Raw genomic sequence first — 27,691 nt, forward strand, 5'->3', positions numbered from 1 at the left:
CACCATCTCTCCCTACTATACCTGCTATCCCACAGTCACACTCCCTTCCCAGAGACTATTATCCCACTGTTACTATAGACACCATCTCTCCCTACTATACCTGCTATCCCACAGTCACACTCCCTTCCCAGAGACTATTATCCACTGTTACTATAGGCACCATCTCTCCCTACTATACCTGCTATCCCACAGTCACACTCCCTTCCCAGAGACTATTATATACTGTTACTATAGACACCATCTCTCCCTACTATACCTGCTATAGCACAGTCACAGCTACCTATTATGATCCAAAAATTGGTCTGAAGGACAAACATTCAGATCAGCCAACAGAATGGCCATATCAGATAGTGATGTACTGTACTTGTTTTGCACCATTGTGTATGTGATGTTCTGATTAAAATCAAAATATTTAAACATTGTTTTCAAACTATAAAGCAAACACAACCAGAGAAAATATCCAACCTGAGAACTAATCACATGCCCCTCAGCAAGGCAAACTGCATTCCAAAGAGTTTCTCCAGCGCTCCAGCCTACGTTCCTGCCAGTCTCCCAGGATATATGTGAGCGGGATGAATAGATCTTTTTGTGACCTCTGCTGCGTATCCTTTACTCTTACACAAGTTCCCTGGTAATCCTGGTATCACTTGAATGACAGCTGGGGGCTTGGAGGACATTCTTAAGATGTAGAAGGATCCTCTGCTGTCACTCGCATTCTACATTAACGAGAGCATTTGTTTGCACTTAACACTTCTGTCCAGTCTCGTATTTACTGTAAACCTTACCATGGAGATTGACCGGTCTTGCTGGAAATCGGATAGGGAAGCAAACCGACGCGGACTTAAGGAGCGTTCACTTTCTCATGCTCCAGACATGTCCCACGGATCCAATTGACTCATGGAGAATGTAGGGGTAACATTATCAGAAACTGGCGAGGCTTCCACCAAATCTGGCAACAAGACACAATCTGATTGTATGTCATTTAAACACAGTTTGCAATCAGAGCAGCCTCGTGAGTTGTATGTATGTAATGGCTGCCTGCGCTTATAAAACACATTTGGAAAAGGCCACAAGCTTCTCAGATAACGAGACGTACAGTTATTCAGATTGGTTGGCATCAAAGGGATTTTAAGGGGTTCCTTTTGCAACCCAATATGGCACTTGCACTTTCCGCCAGTCAGGAGCCTGCACTTGGCCTCAAGCCAGAGAATATAGATTTTTAAGGGTGGTGATTTGCATCTCCCACCTTTGTTTCTTCTGGGGATGCACCGAATCCAGGATTCAGCCTTTTTCAGCAGGATTCGGATTCGGCCGAATCCTTCTGCCCGGCCAAACCGAATTGGAATCCTAATTTGCATATGCAAATTAGGGGTGGGGAGGGAAATCGTGTAACTTTTTGTCATATAACAAGGAAGTAAAAATTCAAATGCATATGCAAATTAGGATTTGATTCGGTATTCGGCCGAATTTTTCGGGAAGGATTTCGGGGTTTCGGCCGAATCCAAAATAGTGGATTCGGTGCATCCCTAATGCCAACTGAACCACTTTTACCTGCTAAATACCAGCTGTTTCATGAAAACCCCCTCTCTTCATCTTTCCAGTCTTAGTAGGCTCCATCCCATGTCTTTGCTGTCATGGGAAAAAATGTTTTCAAAAAATGTTTCAAAACACATCAGTTAATAGTGCTGCTCCAGCAGAATTCTGCACTGAAATCCGTTTCTCAAAAGAGCAAACTGATTTTTTTTATATTTAATTTTGAAATCTGACATGGGGCTAGACATATTGTCAGCTTCTCAGCTGCCCCCAGTCATATGATTTGTGCTTTGATAAACTTCAGTCACTCTTTACTGCTGTACTGCAAGTTGGAGTGATATCACCCCCCTCCCTTTTCCCCCCAGCAGCCAAACAAAAGAACAATGGGAAGGTAACCAGATAACAGCTCCCTAACACAAGATAACAGCTGCCTGGTAGATCTAAAGCTGGCCATAGACACAAAGATCCGATCATACGAATCCTCGATTTGTACGATTTTCAGACCATGTGTGAAGAGTCCCGTCATTTTTGTCCCATGGAGATCGGTCGTTTGGTCGATTGGACAGGTTAAAAGATTTCTGTCGGCTGCCGATAATATCTCTGCGTGTATTGCCGATCGGACGATTTTTCAGTGGGAGACTGTCACTAATTTTTGTCGGACATAACTTTCGTTCGATTGCTGTAGGGGCAGAACATCGGCTGATCTGTTCTTTTACTACTTTATTTAAACTGAAAGGTTAATGGCAGGTCTGGAGATGGGGAAGTCTGATTGTTCGAGGATTCGACCGATCGGATCTTTGCGTCTATGGCCAGCTTAAGAACAGCACTCAATAGTAAATTCCAGGTCCCACTGAGACACATTCAGTTACATTGAGTAGGAGAAACACCAGCCTGCCATAAAGCAGTTCCATCCTAAAGTGCTGGCTCTATCTGAAAGCACATGCACCTAGATGCCCCTACACACCAATATTACAACTAAAAAATACACTTGCTGGCTCAGGAATTTTATATTGTAGAGTGAATTATTTGCAATGTAAACAGTGTAATTTAGAAATAACAACTACATCATCAAAATCATGACAGAATGCCTTTAACCAGCTGGTCTGGTTTCCCTCTGGTCATGGTTTGCTTGACTTGTTACAATCTCTGTTTCGACCACAACATTCTACAGACATTCTCTACTCTGACATGACTCATTGACAGCCTGCTAGCGGCAAAAATCAAAAACCACTTCTCTGCACTGAAGCTCCTAGATCTCTCAGTAGCTATTCCCAATGCTCATCACCCTCTCCTGCCCTTGTCCCTCCATTCCCTTGGCATACATAAAGCTGCTTTGTTGTGGGTGTCCTTAAACCTTTCTTAATATCTTGTTTAGTGTCTCCAACATCTTCTCCTTTAGCTCTTTCTGTTGACGTTCCTCAAGGCTTTGACAGAGGCTCCTTATTAATGACACCACTTTCACCCACTCTCTCCAAGGACTGTGCTTTGGAGAGGATTTTGGTTCTGTCATCTCCTCCATGCCTCATATTCAATGCCAGCTTCACTTATAAAATATTACCAACATGTGACTTGTCATCATGCAAGATTGCACCAAAGCTCTTATTCAATCTTTCATTATTTCATCTATTGACCAAAGCATTTTCCCAACTGACCTACCTATTGGCCTACAACACCAATGGCTGTCACCACTCCAGTCCATCATAAATTCAGCTTCCAGACATAAACACCTAAACCAACTGCTTCCATGCCATACCAGTCTTCCAATCCCTACATTGGCATCTACTACCATCCAGGAATACATTGAAACTACAGAACCTGGCATTTAAAAGAGAATGAAACCCTAAAAATTAACATGGCTAAAAATGGCAATGATCCAGGACTTCAAACTTGTCACAGGGGGTCACCATCTTGGAAAGTGTCTGTGACACTCACATGCTCAGTGGGCTCTGATTGGCTGTTGAGAAGCTAAGCTTAGGGCTCGTCACTAATTATCCAGCAGAAAATGAGCTTCCCTGGCTGTAATATAAGCTGATGCTACAGGTTTGCTGATTATTAAATTCTGATGCTAATTGCACTGGTTTCTGTGCTGCCATGTAGTAATTATCTGTATTAATTACTAATCAGCCTTATATTGTGACATTTCTATTCTATGTGTACTGTATTGTGAGTGGGTCCCTAAGCTCAGTAAGTGACAGCAGCACAGAGCATGTGCAGTGAATCAGCAGAAAAGAAGATGGGGAGCTACTGGGGCATCTTTGGAGACACAGATCTTTACTGCTAAAGGGCTGTGGTTGCCTTGGGCTGGTACAGAAGCATAAAACATCATGTACAACATTTCTAGCTACTTCTTTAATTAGGCTTTAGTTCTCCTTTAAAATAGTTCCCAATCCTGCCCTATATCTCCAAGTACTCCCCAAACCACTTCCCCTGCTCTGCTAATAATCTGCTCCTCAACACCACACTCATTACCGCTTCACTTAAAAGCATTTAGGGCTTCACTGGAGCTGCACCCCTCTTTCGAATTCTATTTCAGGTTCCCTGTTGATACACTACATGCCAACTGCTAAGTGCAATAAAAACCTGCAAAAACCATGAATGGTTGCATGGAGGGTAAAGCAGAATCAGACACGTGTCCATCAAGTTCAAACTGCCATCTGTGTCCTGATAAAGAGCAGTTCCCTTTACCACAGTGCTGTCAATCTAAAAGCACAACTGTGATATTTGAACAACTGTAATTAGTATTTCGGGTATAAAATCTGCATTTACTCACTCGTTGCAGCTTTGAACCGCATTTATAAAGTGTGTGTGTGACTCACACACGAGGCATGTGCAGACAGACTAAGTACCAATTAGCTGTAAAATTAATTGCCGTTACTATTTGACAGTCAGTGAAGAAAAATACAACAGCAAAAATAGCTTGCCAATAAGATACTTGCTATAGATTGAAGTGATACCCTGGGGTTCAAATGCATATCTTTGACGTCACACTGCAGCTGGCACTGCAGTACAGGTATGTGACCTGTTATCCAGAATGCTCGGGACCTGGGGTTTTCCTAATAATGGATCTTTCCATAATTTGGATCTTCATACCTTAAGTTAGAGTCCTACGCGGGTCCATTTTTTGGAACCCGTACCGGACTCGTACCCACAAGCTGCAATCTGCAACCCGTAACCGTAACCCGCATTCTTACCCGCTTGGACCCGCTACCCGAACCGACCCAGAAGTACCTGATCCACAACCCGGACCCGCAACCCGCTGACCATCAAGAATCAGGAAGTGCTGTCATTGTAAACCGGAAGTGACATCATCGGAAGTAGGCGTGATCAGGAAAAAAAGGAGTAAAAATCGCTATTGAGAAGACCCGCGGCCCGACCCGCAGAACCGCCGACCCGGGTCTATACCTGCACCCGGAAATTCCACCCGCAACCCGCAGGTTTTTCCGGGTAACCCGTGGGTACCCGAACCACTGCAGGACTCTACATTAAGTCTGCTAGAAAATCATGTAAACATTGAATAAACCCAATAGGCTGGTTTTGCTTCCAATAAGGATTAATTATATCTTAGTTGGGATCAAGTACAAGCTACTGTTGTATTATTACAGAGAAAAAGGAAATCATTTTTTAAAAATTTGGATTTTTCGATTATATGGGAGATGGCCTTTCTGTAATTCGGAGCTTTCTGGATAACAGGTTTCCAGGTAACAGATCCCATACCTGCACTGCATTGTATGCAATATTGCAATGTGCTACTTTAATTAATACATTCATCAGCGGGTCAGTAATACAAATAAGATGATAAGCAATGAATGCACAGGGCAAAATATGCAGCTCAGCTTACCAGTCTCTTTCCATCTTTAAAAAAACAAATGCTCTATAGGGTTACAAAATGTATTGTTTTTGCTACTTTTTTTAATTCCTATACAACTCACATGTCCGTTCTCCTTAATTCCTTTACACGCTGGTCTCCGCTCCAGCCATTTAGCAGTCCTGTATTCAGGAAAAGAAGTTCAGGAATAATTTGAGCAGCGGTTCCTTAAAATCAAAAAGATTTATTCCAGGTTGCATTTAAAAACAGTGGACAGGGCTGAGGACCTCTGATGAAGTGCCAGAACGAGGCATGAAACGCGTCAGGTGACCACACTGTCATAGTGTATAACTAGTCAGCTAGTCGTAAGGTCATGGATCTCCAGCTGAATCATGTATGGGTGAGTCCATTCTATCAGGAGAATAACTTTTTAGTTTTTGTCGTTACGCTGATTGCAACAATTTTGCAATATAGTTGCTCAAATAGATAATACATAGATACAAGTTTCTGTAGCTAAAAATTGTGAGCGTATAATAGAGTAGGAACAATGTTGCAAAAACAAATATAAATGTCAAATTGGCACAACATAGTTACAAAACGCAAGTGATTGGATAGGCCTTAATGGCATTTTCCTTATTTTCCTTACAGGTTAGGCCGGTTCAAGCAGTTACCTGAAATTTAAATGTATTTTTATGAAATTTATTGGGATAATAATATGTACTCACTACATTAATTGGAATTTTAATGGATTAATAACACGCAACACTTTAATGATTTTTATGTATTATATATGGATTGAGGTCATGTTAATTAATGCAGTGGTTATTTGATGCATTTTTATTCATGTATTTGAGATAAATGTATTTATTCACGTTGCACTTTAGTATAATGCACTTTAATTGAATGTTATACTTAATGGTTAACTAAATGGTTAATGGAAATGGTTTACCCATGATGCACTGGATTAGTCACATGAGGTTTTAAATGTTTGTTTTCTTGAATGTTCCTTTACACTTGACAAAGGGCATTGCCCGAAACATGTTGTGTAACTCTGCTTCCCAATAAAGAGTATTGCAGTCGAGCTTGCTGCCCTGGATTTGTTCCACAACTAATTGCATTATTGATACATTGATTTGGGATATCGAACACAGGATAACCCGTGGAATTAAACCAACAAGGACTTTTGGTGAGCCGCACTTATTCCTTTATTTGCAACCACACTGTCATAGAACAGGAACTATGGGGCAAATTCACTAAGCGCCGAAGCGCCTAACGCTAGCGTCAATTCGCTAGCGTTGGGCATTTTCGTTACTTCGCAAATTCACTAACGAACGCTGGAATAAATTCGCTAGTGTTACTTCGCACCCTTATGCCTGGCGAATTTTCACTACGGACGTAACTACGCAAATTCACTGACGCGCACAGTGTACTGAACGCTACCTTTTATGCTAGACTTCCTTCGCCACCTCAGACCAGGTGAAGCGCAATAGAGTAGATAGGGATAGCTTCAAAAAAAGTTCAAATTTTTTGTAAGTCCCAAAAAACGCTGGCGTTTTTTCTATATTATGGGTGATAGGCTGAAAAAGATTGAAAATTTTTTTGGGGCTCCCCTCCTTCCCCCCTACATTTCCTGACTCATGGCAACTTAACTATACAGTGGGCACATGTGTAGGGCAAAATAAAATTTATTTGATGTTTTGAAGGTTTCCCAGGCATTTGTAGTGATTCTACGTATTCCTCCATTGAAATTTGAATTTGGCGCCGTATGCAAATTAACCATCGCTAGCGTAACTTCGCTTCGCTTAGCGAATCAACGCTAGCGCAACTTCGCAACCTTACGCTACCCTTATGCGCAACTTCGGATTTTAGTGAATTTGCGGAGGGCTGGCGAAACTACGCCTGGCGAAGTGTGGCGAAGTGCGGCGAAGTTACGCCTGGCGCAACTACGAATCTTAGTGAATTTGCCCCTATGTCTCTTGTGAAGCCCTGTCCACTGTTTTTAAATGCAACCTGGAATAAAGCTTTTTGATTTTAAGGAACCGCTGCTCGAATTATTCCTGAACTTCTTTTCCTGAATACATGACTACTTTTTTTAATGCCTCATCTTTCTATTCAGGCCCTTCCTTATTCATATTCTAGTCTCTTATTCAAATCAATGGTTGGTTGCTAGGGGTATTTAGATCCATAGCAACCAGACTGCTGAAAATGCAAACTGGAGAGCTCCTGAATAAAAAAACGAAATAACTCAAAAACCACAAATAATAATAAATGAAAATCAATTGCACATTGTCTCAGAATATCCCTCTCTACATCATACTAAAAGTTTATTTAAAAGTAAACAACCCCTTTAAGCTGTATGAACAAACGGATGAACAGACGGGTGGGCGAGTGCAGAGAGAAGCATGGGAAGCAAGGGGCACCTGTCACTCAAAATAGCAAAGTGCATCTGCCCTCTAAAAAAGGTGAAAGTTAACAAATGGCAGAGACCACCCTGTCAGCAAGTTAATTGGTATGTTCCGGCCTTTCTTGCACTCCGCATGTTTCTTACAGCCGGGGGTGTCCATCTGATGCTTGTGGGAGCACAACAGGCAGTTGAAACAATAATATTTTCTATCCATGGCAATGACTGGAATGCAGGGAGCTGCAGTTTAACAGTGTCTGGGAGAAGGTTCATTTTTACACTTCTTACAGGAGATGGTAAAGCCTAACTAAAGAAGCCGGTAGAAATGTTGTACATTACGTTTTGTGCTTCTGTACCAGCCCAAGGCAACCACAGCCCTTTAGCAGTAAAGATCTGTGTCTCCAAAGATGCCCCAGTAGCTCCCCATCTTCTTTTCTGCTGATTCACTGCACATGCTCTGTGCTGCTGTCACTTACTGAGCTTAGGGACCCACTCACAATATACAGTACACATAGAATAGAAATGTCACAATATAAGGCTGATTAGTAATTAATACAGAAAATTACTACATGGCAGCACAGAAACCAGTGCAATTAGCATCAGAATTTAATAATCAGCAAACCTGTAGCATCAGCTTATATTACAGGGGAAGCTCATTTTCTGCTGGATAATTAGTGACGAGCCCTAAGCTTAGCTTCTCAACAGCCAATCAGAGCCCACTGAGCATGTGAGTGTCACAGACACTTTCCAAGATGGTGACCCCCTGTGACAAGTTTGAAGTCCTGGATCATTGCTGCTATTGACAAGCTCAAACTTTAGCCTCGTGCAGTAAGTTCAATATATGGGGCATTTTTAGCCACATTCATTTTAAGGGTTTAGCTCTCCTTTAAGCAGAATATTCCTTTTCCAAGGAATCGGTCCTGCACCGAAGCTTTAACAGAATTCATGGACGGAGAAACAGGGGCTGCCAGTAACTCATCCTCTGCTCTTACAGAGGGACGGTCTTCACTTCATGGTATTGCCAGAGAGAATGACATTTTCCAGTCCCTGTGTCATATCTGGCAGAGGGTTCCAGCTAAAAAAAAAACATTTGAAATTCATTGTCTTCTTAAAGTCAGAAGGAAAGTGTTTTCTAGAGTTAAAATAAAGTATGTGCAAATGAGCTCGGCTATTTCCAGATGCAGGTATACAAAAGAAACATTATATTATAAATGCCATGTTATGCCTGTCCTGTTCTACCTGGCCCACTACACAACAGTCCCGGCTGGCTTGTTGGAAGGGGATTAGGCAATAAGTAAGGTTGTTGTGAGACAGTGAGTAAACAATGAAAGCTTACACCAGGCTGAAACTGCAAGGTGACTCACTAACACCTAGGGAGAAACCAAGTGCTTAGAAAGAAACAATGTAGGGCGCCAGGCAGGGAATGTAATGTCCTTGTTTATACTAGGGATGTCCTGAAAATACTAGGGAATCCAGGATTCAGTTCGGGATTCGGCCTCATTCAGCAGCATTCGGATTCAGCCGAATCCTTCTGCCAGGCCGAACCAAATCCGAATCCTAATTTGCATATGCAAATTACTGGCGGGGAGGGAAATTGCATGACACATTGTCACAAAACAAGGAGATAAAAAATGTTTTCCCCTTCCTAGCCCTAATTTGCATATGCAAATTAGGATTCTGATTCAGTTTGGTATTTGGCCGAATCTTTCACGAAGGATTCGGGGGTTCGGCCGAATCCAGTATAGTGAATTCAGTGCATCCCTAGTTTATACTGCAAATTACATATCCTATAATATGCATTTATGTGATATCCAATCCAACTATCTGAACTTTAACTCCCACCACCTTTAAGGTGGCCATACAATGGAAGAACCGCTCGTTTGTCAACATCATAAAAAAAAAAAAGAGGTGATCTCTGCCCGATATGCCCCCTTGAGGTAGACGGCTGATCCAATCGTGGGCCCTAGGGCCCAACGATCGGGTTAAAACAAAAAAAAAGTATACGGACGGGCGGTCGGATTGAGGGCCGCATCAACAAACAGATGCAGTCCTTGATCCAATTGGTTTTTTAAACCCACCCAATCGGTATCTAGCCAACTTACAGCCAGATATCATTCAGGGAAGCCCATTGGAGAGCCCCATAAACTGCCCAATAAGCTGCCGAGTAATAAGTCTGCCGATTATATCGGCCCATTTACACTGTTATGAGCAATGCCCCTTACAAGTGGTGTAACAAGACGTTACAGGGTCCCATGGCAAATTCCTTTTAGGGCCCCCAAAATGTCCAGAGGTGAACTGTTTTCCCAATATATATATATATATATATATATATATATATATATATATATATATATATATATACAAAAAATACACAAGTAATAAAATATGAAGACCAACTGCAAATTGTCTCAGAATATCACTCTCTACGTCATATGAACTCAAAGGTGACCAGCAATTTATATATTATTTATATATTATATATATATATATATATATATATATATATATATATATATATATATATATATATATATATATATAAATTGCTGGTCACCTTTGAGTTTATATATATATATATATATAAATTGCTGGTCACCTTTGAGTTTACTTTTCATATGACGTAGAGAGTGATATTCTGAGACAATTTGCAGTTGGTCTTCATATTTTATTACTTGTGTATTTTTTTTTAATCTATTTCACTTTTTGTTCAGCGACTCTCCAGTTGGGACTCTCAGCATAGTTGCTAGGGTCGAAATGACTTCAGCAACAAGGCAGTCATTTGAACGAGAGGCAGGAAAATGAATCGCAATGGGATATAACAAGTGATAAAAAGTAACAATAAAATTGTAGCCGCACAGCGCAATCTTTTTTTTTTTTTGACTGCTGGGGTTAGTGAAAGCTGGAAAGACCGAGAAGAGGAAGGTAAATAATTAAAAAACTATATATAAAAAAGAAATAATGTAGACCAATTAAAAAGTTGCTTAGAACTGGCTGTTCTACAACCTACTAAAATCTAACTTTAAAGTAAACCACCTTTATTGCTCCTGGGCTCCTCTGCAACTGCCGGATCTGCTTCAGTGGTGTAACTATAGAGGCCCCGCAGACCCCGCATTCGCAGGGGAGGCCAGGGAACAGAGGGGCCCGGGCAACAGAGGGGCACGGACTGTGGGGTCTGCTTCCTTTATAGCTAATAAAAAAACCTCCTCCACAGGCCCTTTTTTATAAGCGGTGAGGAAGGGAGATGCAAGTCAGGTGGGAGTAGGTGGGGTTGAGACAGAGACGGGATGTGGGCAGGGCGGAGGCGGGATAGGAAGTGGGCGGGAGGATGGGGATCAGAGTGCTCCAGGCTAGTGATGTGCGGGCCGGCCACGCACCTCCAGTTGCGGGTCCAGGTTGAGCTCTTCTTCCTGTTCTCCCCACCCAACACCTTGCACTGCCTGTCTGCCAGCTTCCTATTTAAATAAACACGCACTTTGTCGCCCTGTCCCTTTTTGTGACATCATCAGGGCGGGTTCACGGAGGCCAGGTGCAGGTCGGGTAAAACCCAACCAGCACATCACTACTCCAGGCCCCTTTGAAGATTTTTTTGCAGAGGGGCCCGGCGCACTCTAGTTACGCCACTGGTTTGCTTCCTCTGAAGTTTCAACCGTAGAGCTTACAATCTATTTCCCTATCACAAACACATAGGGCTAGATGGAAGAAGTAGTTCAATAACAGTTGAAGGGCCTTAGCTCCTGTAGGAATAACCTAATCACTCCGCATAAATGTCATCCCTAACCTAGTCCAGTATATACTCCAATAACTTAAATAGATCCGTCCATCGGCACCCTTCCTGCTGCTGAAGGCTTGGTGGCTAATCAGCGTACGAGAGAGAGAGAGAGTGCAAGTATCCAGCGCTACGCCCCGGCTAAAATATGTCATGTGCTATGTGACAGATTGGACAGATCTCCGGCTCCACCAGGCTCTCCCGCTGTCATTCAGTAAATAGGAGATCAGAGAAAACCAATCAGTCTCTTATATAGATATGTAACGACTGGGAAGCTAAATATTCTCTCAAGTCAAAGGAGCGACAACACGATAATGTCATTGACCTTATAAGTGAGAATCAGCGGGTAGCGTGACCTTGCTCCATCTGCCAGTCTGTGCAACTCAACAGCTCTTCCCAAGCCTCTTCCTAAACTGTGAGACGCAAAGGGAATATAAACCCCCCAAAAAAACCTTGCGGAAACTCTGGTCCTTATATGCTTTTCCCAGGTGCATTAATCAGGCGGCTTCTGCTACATTGTTTCATAACATAGGCAGGGCTGCCATTTGAAATCACGAGGGCTGCGTACAGCAAAATTTTCTGGGTCCCCAACCACCCGGCCCCCAAGCCCCACCCCAGATCCCACCCACCCCACAGTTGAAAGACCACACAGACATCAGCACTAAAAACTGTAACCCTCCCCCACACACAAATTATAAAAAGTCATTGATGGTCAGGGCCCCTTTTAAGTTAAAAAAAACTATGGCACCAGGGCTCCCCATAAAAGTTTTTTAAAAAACATTGGTGGTCAGGGCCCCCCTACAAGTTAAAAAAATAACTGATGACCAGAGCCCCCCTATAAGTTTAAAAAAAACATTGGCGCCAGGGTCCCCCATAAAAGTTTTTTTAAAAAAACATTGGCACCAGGGCCCCCCCTTACAAGTTAAAAAGAAACATTGGGGCCCCAAAGAATATTGTTTTAAAAACATTGGTGGTAGGGGCCTATAGAGTTTTAACTTTTAATAAAGTTAAAAAATAAAAATAAATTGGTGTTCATAGGAACCAAACTCGTTGCTTTTGGACTTCGGCTCCTTCGGGTTTTTTTGCGGCTTCAGGACTTCAACTTTGGCTCCTTTTGTGGCTTTGGTTTTTTTTATGGCTTCGGCTCTGTTGGACTTTGGCTCTTTGGGACTTCGGCTCTTCTGGACTTTGGCTCTTCAGCTCCTGTTGTGGCTTTGGGTTTTTCGCGGCTTCAGGACTTCAACTTTGGCTCCTTTTGTGGCTTCGGGTCTTTTTGTGGCTTTGGGACTTCGGCTGTTTGGGACTTTGGCTCTTCGGGACTTCGGCTCTTCCGGACTTCGGCTCTATCGGACTTCGGCTCTATCGGACTTCGGCTCTATCGGACTTCGGCTCTCTGGCGGTTCAGGAATTCAGCAGGTTTGGCATGGCTTCTGCCCGGCTATTTCGAAAAGTGCAGCATAGCCAGGCCCCCCTTTAGGCCCAGTATGACAGTACCTCCTGTGCCCCCCTGATGGTGGCCCTACTGGTAGCCAAAGAGTCTGAGAAGCACATGTGAGTGAAGGAGGGACAGAGCTGCTTTTTTCAAATCCCAGTGGCCTCAGATAATCTCTTTGCCTCTCCAGCAGTTACACCGGCTAATGAACTTGCCCAGAGGTATCTACACTAAATTCTGCCTAGGGGTTCCAGCTGGTGCACCCCCAGGCAGATGCAGTCAGAATGTGGTAACTGGAGACAGATGTCTCTGTCAAGTATCCACACTGATCCCCATCCTTAATGAAAGTTACACCCGGTGCATGGGAAGAGCAACTTTCTTGGAGATGGGAAATGCTGAGTGTGCTGCCCGCTGCTATTTCAGACACCGCTCCCACATTACAGGGTGCACCTGTTGAGACGTTCCATTCTGTCCCTTGGACTCTTCATGGGGGGACCAGTACTGCCAAATAATCCTCTCTAGAAACTGCACGTTAAAGGGATACTGTCATGGGAAAAAAATTGTTTTCAAAACACATCAGTTAATTGTGCACTGAAATCCATTTCTCAAAAGACCAAACAGATTTTTTTATATTTAATTTTGAAATCTGACATGCGGCTAGACATACTGTCAGTTTCCCAGCTGCCCCCAGTCATTTGACTTGTGCTCTGATAAACTTCAGTCACTCTTTACTGCTGTACTGCAAATTGGAGTGATATCACCCCCTCCCCCCCACCCAGCAGCCTAACAACAGAACAATGGGAAGGTAACCAGATAGCAGCTCCCTAACACAAGATAACAGCTGCCTGGTAGATCTAAGAACATCACTCAATAATAAAATCCATGTCCCACTGCGACACATTCAGTTAGATTGAGTAGGAGAAACAATAGCCTGTCAGAAAGCAGTTCCATCCTTAAGCTGGCCACACACGAGCCGATAAAAACGCCAAACGAGCGGATCTCTATGTGTATGGCCACCTTAAAGTGCTGGCTCTTTCTGAAAGCAAATGACCAGGCCAAATGACCTGAGATGCACCTACACACCCAGTGTCGGACTGGCCCACCGGGATACCAGGAAAACTCCCGGTGGGCCACGGTGTCAGTGGGCCCTCCTTCTTCTAAACATTTGGCTTATTTCATGGCCATTCCCCATTTCTATGAAAACAAAGAGGCTAAATAGATGGAATAATAGGTTATAGTATGTAAACAAAATAGAATAGGGAAATAGAGGTTGAGTAAGGAAATGAAGAAAATAATACTTAGAGTGGGCCAATGGTCTAAAGGTTTTTGGTGGGCCCCTGGTGTCTCATTCCGACACTGTACACACCAATATTACAACTAAAAAAATTACACTTTTGGGTTAGGAATGACATTTTATATTGTAGAGTGAATTATTTGCGGTGTAAACAGTGTCATTTAGAAATAAAAACTACATCATAAAAATAATGACTGAATTCCTTTAAGGACTGCCTGTTCCTCTGGGAGGGTATTTTGGAGGAGTTCAAGGATAAGACAAGGAGCCCCTTAAAATTTTTTAAAAAGGTTTTGACTCCAATAACGAATTATTATGTCTTAGTTTGGATCAAGTACAAGGTACTGTTTTATTATTACAGAAGAAAACAAAATCTTTTGTTTTTTAAATGAGAATTAATTGATTAAAATGAAGTCTATGGGAGATGGCCTTCCCGTAATTTGGAAGTTTCTGGATAACGGGTTTCCGGATAATGTCTCTCACACCTGTATAATGTAGGTGTTAGTGTTTATATTGGTATATATATGTCATAATGTAAAGTAGGATTTACACTAGCCTATATGTATATAGATAGGTCTCTGCCCTCGAAAATGGGGCACAGATATCTGTGTGTGCCCCATAAATACGACACCGTCTGCGTTTACCAATTCTGCATTTATCAGGGCCGGATTTGGGCTGGAAAGGGCCCGTCCCCGACCCATCACCTAATTTGGATGCAAGCACTCTTTAAATGAGTACCGAGTGCCTTTGTGCATCTTAGTGCTTTAGCACTTACATAGTAACATAGTAACATAGTAAGTAAGGTTGAAAAAAGACACATGTCCATCGAGTTCAACCTTTTTTTTTTTATTAACTACCTATCTGCCAGTTGATCCAGAGGAAGGCAAAAAACCCATCTGAAGCCTCTCCAATTTGCCTTAGAGGGGGAAAAATTCCTTCCTGACTCCAAAATGGCAATCGGACTAGTCCACTTGCATCCAGGGACATAGCAAATCACCCATATAATACCCTGCTAATATAAAGTAGAGTGACACTGCTAATTGGGGGGACAATTAGCCATCTGAAGGAGGAATATGAGTTGAACTGCACATTTTACTGCTGGAAGTGCAAAACACTCACTACAGCAACTCAGAAAAGCTGCTCCATTCCCAGCCCCAAAACCATCTGGACTCTCCAGTTGTCTAAACAGTGGGGGAAGCGAGGGGGATTCTGACACCTAATGCAATACAATGGCCTCAGTCACCACTTGTTATATATAAGTTAATATAAGGGTGATATAACTCTACGGGGCAAATTTACTGAAGGGCGAAGTGGCCATCGCTAGCGAAAATTCGCCAGAAATCCAATCCTCAGGGACATCGCTAATTCACTAACAAGCTTAGAGGACAATTCGCTAGCTAAAGAGTTTATTGCTAACAAAGTTGCGCGCCCTTTCGCAGGCAACCTTTCCATCAGGCGAATGATCATTACTAATTTCACTAAAGTGCGAATTTTACAGTACATTACCTCTTTCGCCAGAGTCTACTTCGTCAAGTTAGACCTGGTGAACTGATAAGATGATGCTACATCCTCCTCAGTCTTATGTCACTGACATCATATCCTGTATGCCGAAAAGTTATTAAATAAAAGAGAAAATGTTGGCGGTTTTTTCTATTTTAAAGTGGAATTGTGTTTAAAAGTTGTAACTGTTAAATACATTTTTTTAATAATGATATTTTTTCAACCATTTGAGGGGCAGGCCACATTTGTTTAGGGTGGGCTCATGTCTAGGGCATTAGAGGATCTCTTTTGTCTTTATTTTGCTTCCTTGGACATTTGTAATAATAAGTGGCTACTTCAAGCATTTGCTCCAACATTTCTAATAAAGACGTATATATGACCTATATGTACCCCCCTATTAAAATTGACCTAAGCGTAAGTGTACTAACGAAATTTCGCTAGGCATAAATGAACGCTAGTGAAAGTTCACTATTAAATGCTCGTGCTAGCGAAACTTCGCCAGCGTTTGTCTGCCGAGATGTAACTTCGCATTCTGATGAATTATCGTATGCCAGGGGTGCCCACGACGTAGACCGCAACCTGCCCCAAGGATTCTCCGGCGCCATTTTGATTTTTCCGACAAGGGAGAGAGCTGACGCAGGAGAAGCTGCTGTATGGGCCCAAACAGGTACACCAGCAAAGTGTCAAGAGTAGATCCCTGTGTAACAAAGTCTGGGCACCCCTGGCGTATGCGCTGCGAATGAATGTCTGACGAAGTGGCACGAACTGTGACAAAGCCTTCCGAGGTGAAGTGAATTCCCCCCCATATGTTAATGCCTTATACTGCAAAGAGACTTAGGGGCCTATTCACTAACTTCGAGTGAAGGATTCGAAGGTAAAAAACTTCGAATTTCGAAGTTTTTTTTGGGCTAATTCGACCATCGAATGGGCTACTTCGACTACGACTTCGAATCGAAGGATTCAAACTAAAAATCGTTCGACTATTCGACCATTCGATAGTCGAAGTACTGTCTCTTTAAAAAAAACTTCAACCCCCTAGTTCGCCATCTAAAAGCTACCGAACTCAATGTTAGCCTATGGGGAAGGTCCCCATAGGCTTGGCTAACTTTTTTTGATCGAAGGATATTCCTTCGATCGTTGGATTAAAATCCTTAGAATCGTTCGATTCGAAGGATTTTATCGTTCAATCGAAGGAATTATCCTTCGATCGTTCGATCGAACTATCTGCGCTAAATCTTTCAACTTCGATATTCGAAGTCGAAGGATTTTAATTCCTAGTCGAATATCGAGGGTTAATTAACAACAACATGGCTGCGTGCTGCGTCTGCATCCGACAGTCGTGTTGCGTCAGATCAACGCTGCAACACCATCCAACAATGCATTCACTTACCTTATTTCCGTCATATCACATTTGACGCCTGCATTTTTGCGAAGCGCGTCGGATCACTCCAAAATCCGCGTAGTCCTACCCTTAGGCAACTAACTACAAACAAAGTTGAATATCTATAGAGGCCCACGTGTGCCCCATAGTGCACTGCCACTGCAACATTTTATTGGTGGATATTGATATGGAATTAGAGAAATTAGAGGATCTAAAGGGATCAAAGGTTTGCAGGGAAACAACTGGACCAGCACTTTTATGGTCTGTGATCCCTCTGCCCAATTTGTTCTATAATTTCTCACCTTCAGATCTCCATCAATAATAGCTAATCTCAAAGTGCCTGCTCTGAGCCATTATTCACTTACTCCAAGCTGATAAATGATTTGTGTGTAGAACACAAATGGCCTGGAATTACACTGCTTCTAGCCAGGCAGGGAAACATGAGAAAGAATGGAAAAGGAGTTGCAACTGATGGGTCACGGGTCAGAAGAAGACATATGGCTTACTGATGTCCAAACACATTAGGTGGGAAAGAATACTGGCAATCCTTCCAGTGCAACATAAAAGACTAACTCCTGGGCACATTACTCACACAACGAACACAAGTTATTGCTGTGTTTTGAACATTATTTCATTATTAAAGGAGAACTATTGCGAAAATTAAAATTTAATATAAGCTTCAGCATACTAAAATAAGAAACTTTCTAAATACAAGCAATTAAAAATTCTGTACAGTTTCTGGAATAATTAAATTTATCTTCACTATTCCTCTCTTAGCATCTGTTTCTCTTCATTCTGTCTTCATGCAGCAGTTGGGTGTCAGATATTCATTGACAGTTAGATCCAATATATCTTATAGGGGGGCTCCTTTTCTAGCAGATGTATTAGAGCTCACTCAAATAACTGATTCCAGTACAAACAAAATCTAACAAAATAACTGCCTTTTGCACAAATTCTGCATGTAGAGAGACATGTCTGGTGAGTTTAATAGAGTGAGCTCTAATACATCAGTGTCAGATATTCATTGACAGTTAGATCCAATATATCTTATAGGGGGGCTCCTTTTGCCTAGAAGATGTATTAGAGATCACTCTATTAAACTCACCAGTCATCATGTCTCTCTACATGCAGAATTTGTGCAAAAGGCAGTTGTTAGATTCGGTTTGTAATGGAATAAGTTATTTGAATACATTTGCTAGAAAAGGGAGCCCCCCTATAAGATATATTGGATCTAACTGTCAATAAATATCTGACACCCAACTGCTGCATGAAGAGAAAGATTCTGAGAGTGAACATAAACTTGATTTTTTCAGAAACGATGCAGAATTTTTAATTGATTGTATTTAGAAAGTTTCTTATTTCAGTATGATGATATTAAATTTTCATTTTCGCGATAGTTCTCCTTTAAAGGAGAAGGAAAGCTACGGAGGCATTTTATTGCCAATATATTAGCTGCAATAGTGCAAGCTAGAATGCTATATTTATTCTGTAGAATGTTTTCCCATACCTGAGCAAAAAGCTCTAGAAACTCTCTGTTTGTTTAGGATAGGAGCTGCAGTATTAACGTGGTGTGACATCACTTCCTGCCTGAGTCTCTCCCTGCTCTGGGCTCAGATTACAGCAGAGAAGGGAGGGGGAAGAGGAACAAACTGAGCATGCTCAAGCCCTAGCCCTGGAGGTTTAAGCTGAAAACAGGAAGTCTGATACAGAAGCCCATGAGTACACAATAGAAGGAACGAAATGCAGTGTTTCTTTTGACAGGGGAGTCAGAGCAGCATTACTTTGGGGGTTTACTGATATATTTAGATAGACCTTTCTGATAAGGTTTACTTAGTTTTAACCTTTCCTTCTCCTTTAAATAAGACGAAGTCTATTCTTCAGTTTTTGATACTGCCTTTTTTCTTGGAATTTTAATGGGGAGGGGATCAACCACACTCAGCACCTATAACTGAAACATGAAACGTTATAAACAAAGCGCCAAAAAAATAACCCGGGTAGAAGTGTTTTAGCCATTAAAGAGTATTTACCTGCTTTTCCTTTCAATCAGAATAGCAGCATAAGAAGCAGGTAAGGCAGCACCAAATCCAGGCGTCCAGAAGTAGAATCTTCCAAGCAGTTTCCTGTAAGAGAGGCCTCCAGTTACTAAGTTGGCTATATCCATGGATATATGTCACAAGACATGTTTATTAAGTTCTCATCTTGGAAAGCCAACTCCATAGGACAATGCAAGTGACAGAAGTCAGGTTATTGTGAGCTTGACTTCTCAGCTAATGTGATAGGGGGCGGATTGCCTTCCATTGGATCACTTTGTACAATGTTCAACAAAATATGTGTTTTCCGCACCTCCTAACACATCACCACTGCCAATTGGTAAGTCCAAAAATTATAGATATGCTGACAACTCCATAAATAATAATTATTAAATACCCAAAAGAAAGCAACTGCCAGAAGAGTTGTTTGTGTCGCACAATCCATTGATTAATTGGTGTGAAGTTCATTGTGTGAAAGAAAAAACAAAAAAAGGGGGGAAAAGAAAAATCACATAATGAATTTTATGGAATGAATTTTACACATGAATTGTGTTTTTCTTTTTTTTGTTCTTTTTTTTCACACAATGAACTTCACACCAATGAATTAATGGAGTGCGCAACACAAATAACTCTTCTGGCAGTTTCTTTCTTTTGGGTATTTAATAATTGTAGAATGTTTTGGAAAGGGAAGTCTTAATGGACTCAACTTATTGCTAGCAGCTAGCATTAACTATAGCAGGGCTGCGGGGTAGTTTATTGAAGGAGACTATACTCGAAAATGTAGTAGAATGACAAGACCTCGATGAACATAAAGCTTCTACAACCCCACTCATTCATGCATCAGTGTAACTAGAAGATAATAAGGAGGGTCAGACTGGCTGGAGGATCTCCAGATGGGCAACAGTCTAGGAAAATTCATATGAGCCCATCCTTATTTTCATTATGGGTCTATACTAAAAAAAAAATAGCATTTGGCACTATCTATATGTAATTGCTTTACGAATGGGTTTCCTGGTGGCCCTGCAAGCTGTAATCAACAAGGTCCACCCCAAGCAACCACAGAGTCTTCTTCCCCAGTTGTTACTCCCCTTTGTGTATTCCCGTCAACTGTTCTGTTTTTCCAAAACCAGGAACTCCAATTCCTGGCAAAAGCATTAAAGAACCTCTGGGGTCCCACTGAATGTAAAATATTGAATGAGAAGACATTTTCTACCCATTAGGGCCCATAAACATTTAGTATCAACTTCACCCAAGGACACATCCCTGTAAAGTACCCTGGTGGTCTGGGGGGCCGGCGGGGACTCCCGCTGCGTGCTTCCTCCTCCGGTGGTTCCCAGGGCACGTGCAGCGCATACTTCCGGGTTTTACCCGCCGTGCGCGTAGGGTTGCCACCTTTTTCTGGTCTTCCTATATTTTATGGTTTTTCCCTATAAATAACATTGGCATCAAGAAACATTTTTACCGGCCGGGCCGGTAAAATACCGGCCAGGTGGAAACCCTACGTGCGCATGACATCATCACATTCGCTCCACAAAATTCAAACTATTTAAAGGGCCTTGTGATCATGGCCCGTTGTACTGTCATGTACGGCTCCCTAAATTCAGAACAAGTGCTAGGCTCCCTGGTCTCGGCTCAATCTTCTGCCTGTAGTAGCCGACTTTGGCTTCGGGAGGAGCCCTCAGCTACTCAGATGCCGACAGGTCTTAAACTTGAGAGGAGCCAAGTAAATGTTCTGAACTGGCAAAGGGGCACGTATGTTAACAAGGTTGGACGGAAGGCAACAGTTCAAGGAGTAGACAAAAAATGGGGTCAGGAAGGCCGGTGTCGGTACAAGCGGAGTTCAAGCAAGGTCAGACAGGCCGGGGTCGGTACAAGCAGTGTTCAAAGAGTAGTCAGGCAGGCAAGGGTCAGAATTGGCTGAGTTCAGAATAGTCAGGCAGGCAGGGATCAAAACGAGAATCAAGACAAAATCGTTAGACCTAACAACGGGAAACGATCACAAGCCCAAAGCCCCTTTGAATAGTTTGAATTCCACGCTACGAACGTGGCGTGGCACGGCACGTGTCACAGCACGTAAAACCCGGAAGTGCGCACTGCGTGTGCCCTAGAGCCCACCGGGACCAATGGAGGAGGAAGCAAGCTGCGGGCGTCCCCGCCGGCCCCCTAGACCACCAGGGTATGTTACAATCCCATACCAAAGAATGAAATATTATTAGATTATTTTTAGAGCATTGTTGGGTTTGACTTGAATTCAAGTTACAACACTTATCCCTTGTTCCAACAGACATCTTCAGACACATTCTGTGAATGAGAGTGGCCACACTTTTGGTTGGTTTTAGCCTGAGACTGGTCACTAAAGAACACATTACATCCTGGAAGGCAAGAGAGAATCACTATCTGCAAGCAAAGGAGAAGCATGGTACTACATAAAACGGTTCTTTGGCCTTGAAATACATAATAAGCGAAAGCAAAACATTACAAGACACACTATAGGTTTTGTACACTCCGAGATCTTAATCCAGAACAGATGTTCTTTATTACACAAAGAGCCTGAGACTTTATAAGGAATTTTACAACTGCCTTTCAATCCGCCCTCCTAACTATCATTAATTCTCCCTGTTGCCAAGCTGTCCTGGGCTTGATTGATTGGCACCGCTAAAAGCCCTACGTTCAGCGACTGCAGCCATGTCTCAGATTGAAAAGTCATGGAACAATAATTATATTAAATTTGATTATTTTGCATTCTGTGGTATGTGAAGCTCGGATACAGATGTTTGTACCGTGGCTCCTGATGATACCAGGCAAAAATGTATGGAGTGTGCAAGTCTCCATGTCCTGCTGCTCTTTTGTGAAACCAACAGAATTTTTTATGCCCACAGAACTTGATACATTTCTCATGAAGCAGGTGTGAGGTATGAGACTCATAAAGCATGAAGCTGCTGTACCTCTAGCCGCACAAAGCAGTTAATTTAATCTTAAATTTCATTCATTTTCCCTTACCTTCTAGGAACCTTCATTGGAATTTTGGCATTCCAATGGCCCCAAATTCTTGCCTTATTTAACTCTCATGCTGGCAATTCACTTGACTGTGGAATGCAACCCATGGGGTGATTGGGTAGCATTTAAATTGTGTCCAGCCCAGCAGCAATAAACATGACGCTAAGGGGCAGATTTATTAATGGTTGAATTGAAAATCCGAAGTCGAATTTTTCCAATTTTTTTTTCAAAAGTCAAAACGTTCAAATTCGAATTGTGAATTATCCAAACTGGATTTGAGTTTTACTTTGAATTAGAATTTTGAGATTTATCATACTCTGGCCCTTTAAGAACTCAAATTCGACAATTCACTACCTAAAACCTGCAAAGTTCATGTATAAGTCACTGGGAAAGGTCCAGGGACCAATTTGGACATGTTAGTAGCCTTCCTGACATTCAAGTTTTTTCCGGAGAAAAAAACTCGAATTCAATTTGAATTTGATTAGAGTCTGTAAAATTAGTCAGAGATTTCGACATTCGATTTTTTTTTATAAATAATAAATCGAATATATTCTAATTTAATAGAGTTTTAAAAAAACTCTCATGTATTCGAAATTCGACTTTTAATAAATGTGCCTCTTAGGGCCTTATTTATTTAGATCCAAATTTTTTGGACTATTTTAATTAAAAAAGTCCAGCCGAACTAGAATCCAGGATTGGAGCTTATTCATTATTAAAAAAAAACACTATTTAATCGATTTGGGGACAAACGTGGAAAAAAATCGATGTAAATCCAAATTGTACGTTTTTTTGTGACCTTTTTCCCCAAAACGCTCAATTTTTTTGGGCTTGTTCCCGATATCTGAGAGATCTCAACTGAGAGATCAGCAGTGAAGTTTGATTTGCTGACCAACTCCTGCCCAAGGGGTTATATAAACTCTATATGTAGCTTGCACCAGTCCTGAGTTTGTTATACCATAACAGACGGGTACCCACAGGCAGATATTGTTGGCCAGTTCGTCCAGTTGGGCATATTGCCAGTTCCTTCCAGCTGATATTCATTATTGTGTATATATCATCATCAATTAAATGGGTAATAGCATCTGCCAAAGAGTTGGGCCTGTAATTGGCAATTTGATTTTAAATAAGTGAAGACTGATTATCTTTTTATTGTGGCATCAGGACGAATGGGCAAATTGTCAGCTTATGGGCCCTAAAGTTTGCTTTAAAGGGATCCTGTCATCGGTAGACATTTTGTCAATTTCCCAGCTGCCCCCAGTCATGTGACTTGTGCCTGCACTTTAGGAGAGAAATGATTTCTGGCAGGCTGCTGTTTTTCCTTCTCAATGTAACTGAATGTGTCTCAGTGGGACATGGGTTTTTACTATTGAGTGTTGTTCTTAGATCTACCAGGCAGCTGTTATCTTGTGTTAGGGAGCTGCTATCTGGTTACCTTCCCATTGTTCTTTTGTTTGGCTGCTGGGGGGAAAAAGGGAGGGGGTGATATCACTCTAACTTGCAGTACAGCAGTAAAGAGTGATTGAAGTTTATCACATGACTTGGGGCAGCTGGGAAATTGACAATATGTCTAGCCCCATGTCAGATTTCAAAATTGAATATAAAAAAATCAGTTTGCTCTTTTGAGAAATGGATTTCAGTGCAGAATTCTGCTGGAGCAGCACTATTAACTGATTCATTTTGAAAAAAAATTTTTTCCCATGACAGTATCCCATTAACACTCACTAACTGCAGTGTTATCTCTTAATTGTTCCACAGAATTACAGAATCATTTCGATGTATATAAAGCCATGTTTGCAATCTGCAGACACAGACTGGTATCAATGATATCATGAGTAGGCTCTAAAGATATTATTTCTTAAAGCAGGACTATAAAAGTTTATGGCGTTTGCTGTAGGATATTTTGAAGACCTTATTGCATGAGATGATTGTTGGACCACCAACGTTGCCCACCCCACACCTACCTGTTGAGCGAGACAGCATTGGGTAGAGTTGCTGCATTTCTTGCATAACCTTTCATCACTCTCTGGCAGGCAGAGCAGAGTCTCTTTTATGTGGGAAATATTTCCTTGGAAATATATAATATTCAGAGCTGTGAGTAGGTTCAGCCACTTTCTTTCCCCTTTTTAGTGGTTTGATACGCTTGAACAAGAGTTGACGGTCTATTTTTGTTTCCGTGTTAGATCACATACTCGGTGGCCATAGAAATGCTGCTTCCTACAGTTTGGGGTGGCAGGCGGCTTTGGGCTGATGTAGTGTTATGATTCCAACGAGTCAGGCCTAGAATTTGTGAGCTTTAAACTCAGACAGGGGTGTCTAATCTGTAGAAGATTAGCAGTCAGTGAACAAGAACTGTCAGCATCTGGACAGTCCACAGTGAGTTTATGGCAACATACAGGCCTTGGGCACTTCGTCAATTTATACCCAATAGCAGTTGATTGGAATACTCGCTGAAGTTTTGCAAAATAAAGATATCCATGTAGGGGCAAATATAAGATGTCGATTTGGCCCCACCAGTCCCAATCAGCAGTTGTTTTGTCTCGGCCTACCAATAGTGTGCCCATCCAATGTCTGGCTGAATATTGTCATATAAACACCCAGTTTATCCTTTCTGCGGTGGGGGCAGAATTAACTGTCCCCAATCTACACTGTATTTTAGCACCAATAGTCCTTCTGCAGGTTCATTCTGGTTCAGAAGTCAAGGTACCCTCATGATGTATTTTCCTTTACGCTAGGGCCAGCGGTAGAGTCCTGCATCGTGTCGGGTACCCACGGAATACCCTCAATATGATTGGGACTCCGGCAGATTATGCCCAGTGTGCAGGTGCCCCCCGGGACCCGATCCTTTGCAGTGGGGGGCACAGATGGCCAATGCAGGGAAAACAGCTAAAAATCCAAGTGTCCTTATTGCTAAAAACCAGGCCTGGATTTGTGGAAAGGCCACCTAGGCCCGGGCCTAGGGCGGCAGGATTTTAGGGGGCGGCATGCTGCCCAACCACACCCACATTGGTTCAAAAACACTGGAGATACAATATTTTTAACATTTCCCATGCACCAATCCCCATTGCTCCTGTCCCTCTGGAGGGGACAGGGGCGAAAAACAGTAGTGGGCCTAGGGGCACCCACTATGTAAATCCAGCCCTGCTAAAAACACTTTCAGTGCTGTCAGTTCCGGTCAATGTGATGTCACTTCCGCCAGGTTCGACGAACACTGCAGAGAGTGGGTCAGTGTCAGGGGGCCTATCGGCTCCCAGCAGGCGATGTCCGGACCAAGGAGGAAGCTTAGGGTAAAAAATCCAAGTTCACGGTATCGAAAAGGGTCAGGCGTTATCGTAGTCAAGTTCAGGCAAAATGTTCAATAAGGCAGGCAGCAAGGATCAGAATCAAGGTCACAGCAGGAATCCAGGAAACAGCAAAATAGGAATTTAGACAACCCAGGAACACAAGACGGGAATTCCTATTATCGAGCATCGAACCCGTGGCCCCGGCATCTTTTTATTTCAATTCTTTGCGCCGGAAGCGTGACGTCATCGCGCTGGCAACAAGACCCCGGCGCCACTACCCACGTGGTGGCCATGGGCACCGCCATCTTGGGAGCCGCGCCGACCGAGACGAGAGCACCATTGGGCACTGCTGACAGTCGGTTGAAAATTTGTGGCGTTGCACTTGCCAAGGCAGGTTAGTGGATCCGGTCAGGCTTGGGGAAAGCAGGTACAAGTTAGGTGCGGGTTTTAAAAACAGACACGTGCAGGTCTCTACCAGACGGAGCCGGAACTAGTCTCCTAGTAAAATGTTGCATTCTGAGCTGAATGTGTTCACACGAGAGCCGACACAAGGCTTCTGTACGCAAAACAAGGAGCAGATACTGATAAAGGTGAGGAGCCGAAATCATCCTGCCAATTTCAGCATCTGATTTTGGCCCAGTCTGGCCCTTGCCCAAGGACAATGCCAAGTGCCATGAAAGACAAATCTCCTGAAAATACCTCTGCCTTTACTAACCCTTTACATGAGACAATTTGCGTAAAATGCGGAAGAAGCCATTTTCCTACGATTAAGCCAGATTGTGGCATGTCCAAGAAAGGTTCAATTCTTAGACTGCAAATAATCTTTCATTTGGGGAACTGAATGTCACAAAATTCAAATGTGGGAAGAGACCATCCAATAGTAAAGGAGTAGCCAAAGTATTACAAAATGAAAAAGACTTTATTAGAACATGCATAAGCCTAACGCATTTCGTGGTCCGTATTCGGCCGCATTCGAATCGTACGAATCGAAGGAATAGCGCATTCGATTGAATTTGATTCAAAGTTTTTACAAAAGAAAAACTTAGGTTTTTCAAAGTCCACCAATTGACTCCAAATAGGTTCTAGGAGGTCCCCCATAGGTTAAAACAGCAATTCGGCAGGTTTTTGATAGCGAATGGTCAAGTCAACAATGCATGATAAATTTCGATATTCTAATTTTTGCATTTTTTTCAAATTCGAATCGAATTCGGACTATTTCCTAGTCGAAGTACACAAAAAATAGTTCGAAATTCGATTTTTTTTTTTCATTCGAAAATTCACCTTGACCTTTGATAAATCTGCCCCTACATGTTTCAGGCTAGGCCCTTTATCAAATGTACAGGAACATACAAAGGAAGAACATTTAAACATTCAATGACCGTTCACCTATTACCACTTTTTAAAGTGGCTGAGACCGGGCAGAGGGCGTCGCCATGATCTCAGAGGGTGGGACCGTGATGTAGGCTGGCGTGTCAGTGATGTCAGGGGTGGGGCTATGACACAGTGATCGGTGATTGGCCGATCGCCGTGTCAATCAAGGGAATACTGCCCGGTTTTCCTTATTTGGAAAACCGGGCAGGAAGTTTTGACCCGGGTAGCCCTTCAAAATATCGGGCTGTCCGGGTCAAAACCGGACTGTTTTCCTTTAAATTTAAATGTTCTGTTTTTCTTTTTATTTCTGGGTATTTGTCTATAAAAAAAGGGGGAGGGGAAACTAACAGATATTTGCATAATCAGTGTTTAATTTCTGTTTTCATTACAGTTTTTTCCATTAAATCTATAAAATGTAGAAGATGAAGTCATGGGGTAGAGCAGAAAGATTTCCGTTAGTCATTTTTCCAAACTTGGCTATAAAATACAAATGTATTTTTATAGGAGAGGCGAAATCCCAGGGAAGATGGATTTAATGCGCAGAGCCATGTGCTCGCAGGGAGCAGGAAGTCCAATTAATATCAGCTGTACGGCAGGTGCAGAAATGGCCATTAGAGTTACTGCCTATTCCCAAAACTGTAGGAAATAAGGCATCACTGGGGAACAATGCACAAGCTCCAGGCGTTCTTTTCTGGTCGTGACCCTCTAAGCAACGTTTTGGCCTTTAACTAATTACTTTGTGGCTGTCAAAAAAAAATCCTGCAGATGTCCATTCATGCAATAAGGATGCAAAATCAATTAGGAGGGAGAAAAGTTCTCTCTGGTCAAGGTCATTTCTAATTGTGTGTACCAATACTGGTACGGGACCTGTTATCCAGAATGATCGGGACCTGGGGTTTTCTG

General features: G+C 42.3%; 1 protein-coding gene across 2 annotated transcripts in view; it reads right to left on the bottom strand.

Moving 5' to 3' along the window:
- tmem135.S (transmembrane protein 135 S homeolog) overlaps positions 1 to 27,691 on the bottom strand; it is a 235,215-nt gene that overhangs the window by 165,481 nt on the left and 42,043 nt on the right. For both annotated transcript variants that reach the window (XM_018250370.2, XM_018250369.2), the window contains exon 3: positions 19,137 to 19,229. In XM_018250370.2, coding sequence (XP_018105859.1) covers positions 19,137 to 19,229 — 93 coding nt within the window. The remainder of the gene's footprint in view (positions 1 to 19,136; positions 19,230 to 27,691) is intronic.

The sequence above is a fragment of the Xenopus laevis genome, chromosome 2S (genome assembly GCF_017654675.1).
Source record: "Xenopus laevis strain J_2021 chromosome 2S, Xenopus_laevis_v10.1, whole genome shotgun sequence".
Taxonomy (NCBI): Eukaryota; Metazoa; Chordata; class Amphibia; order Anura; family Pipidae; genus Xenopus; species Xenopus laevis.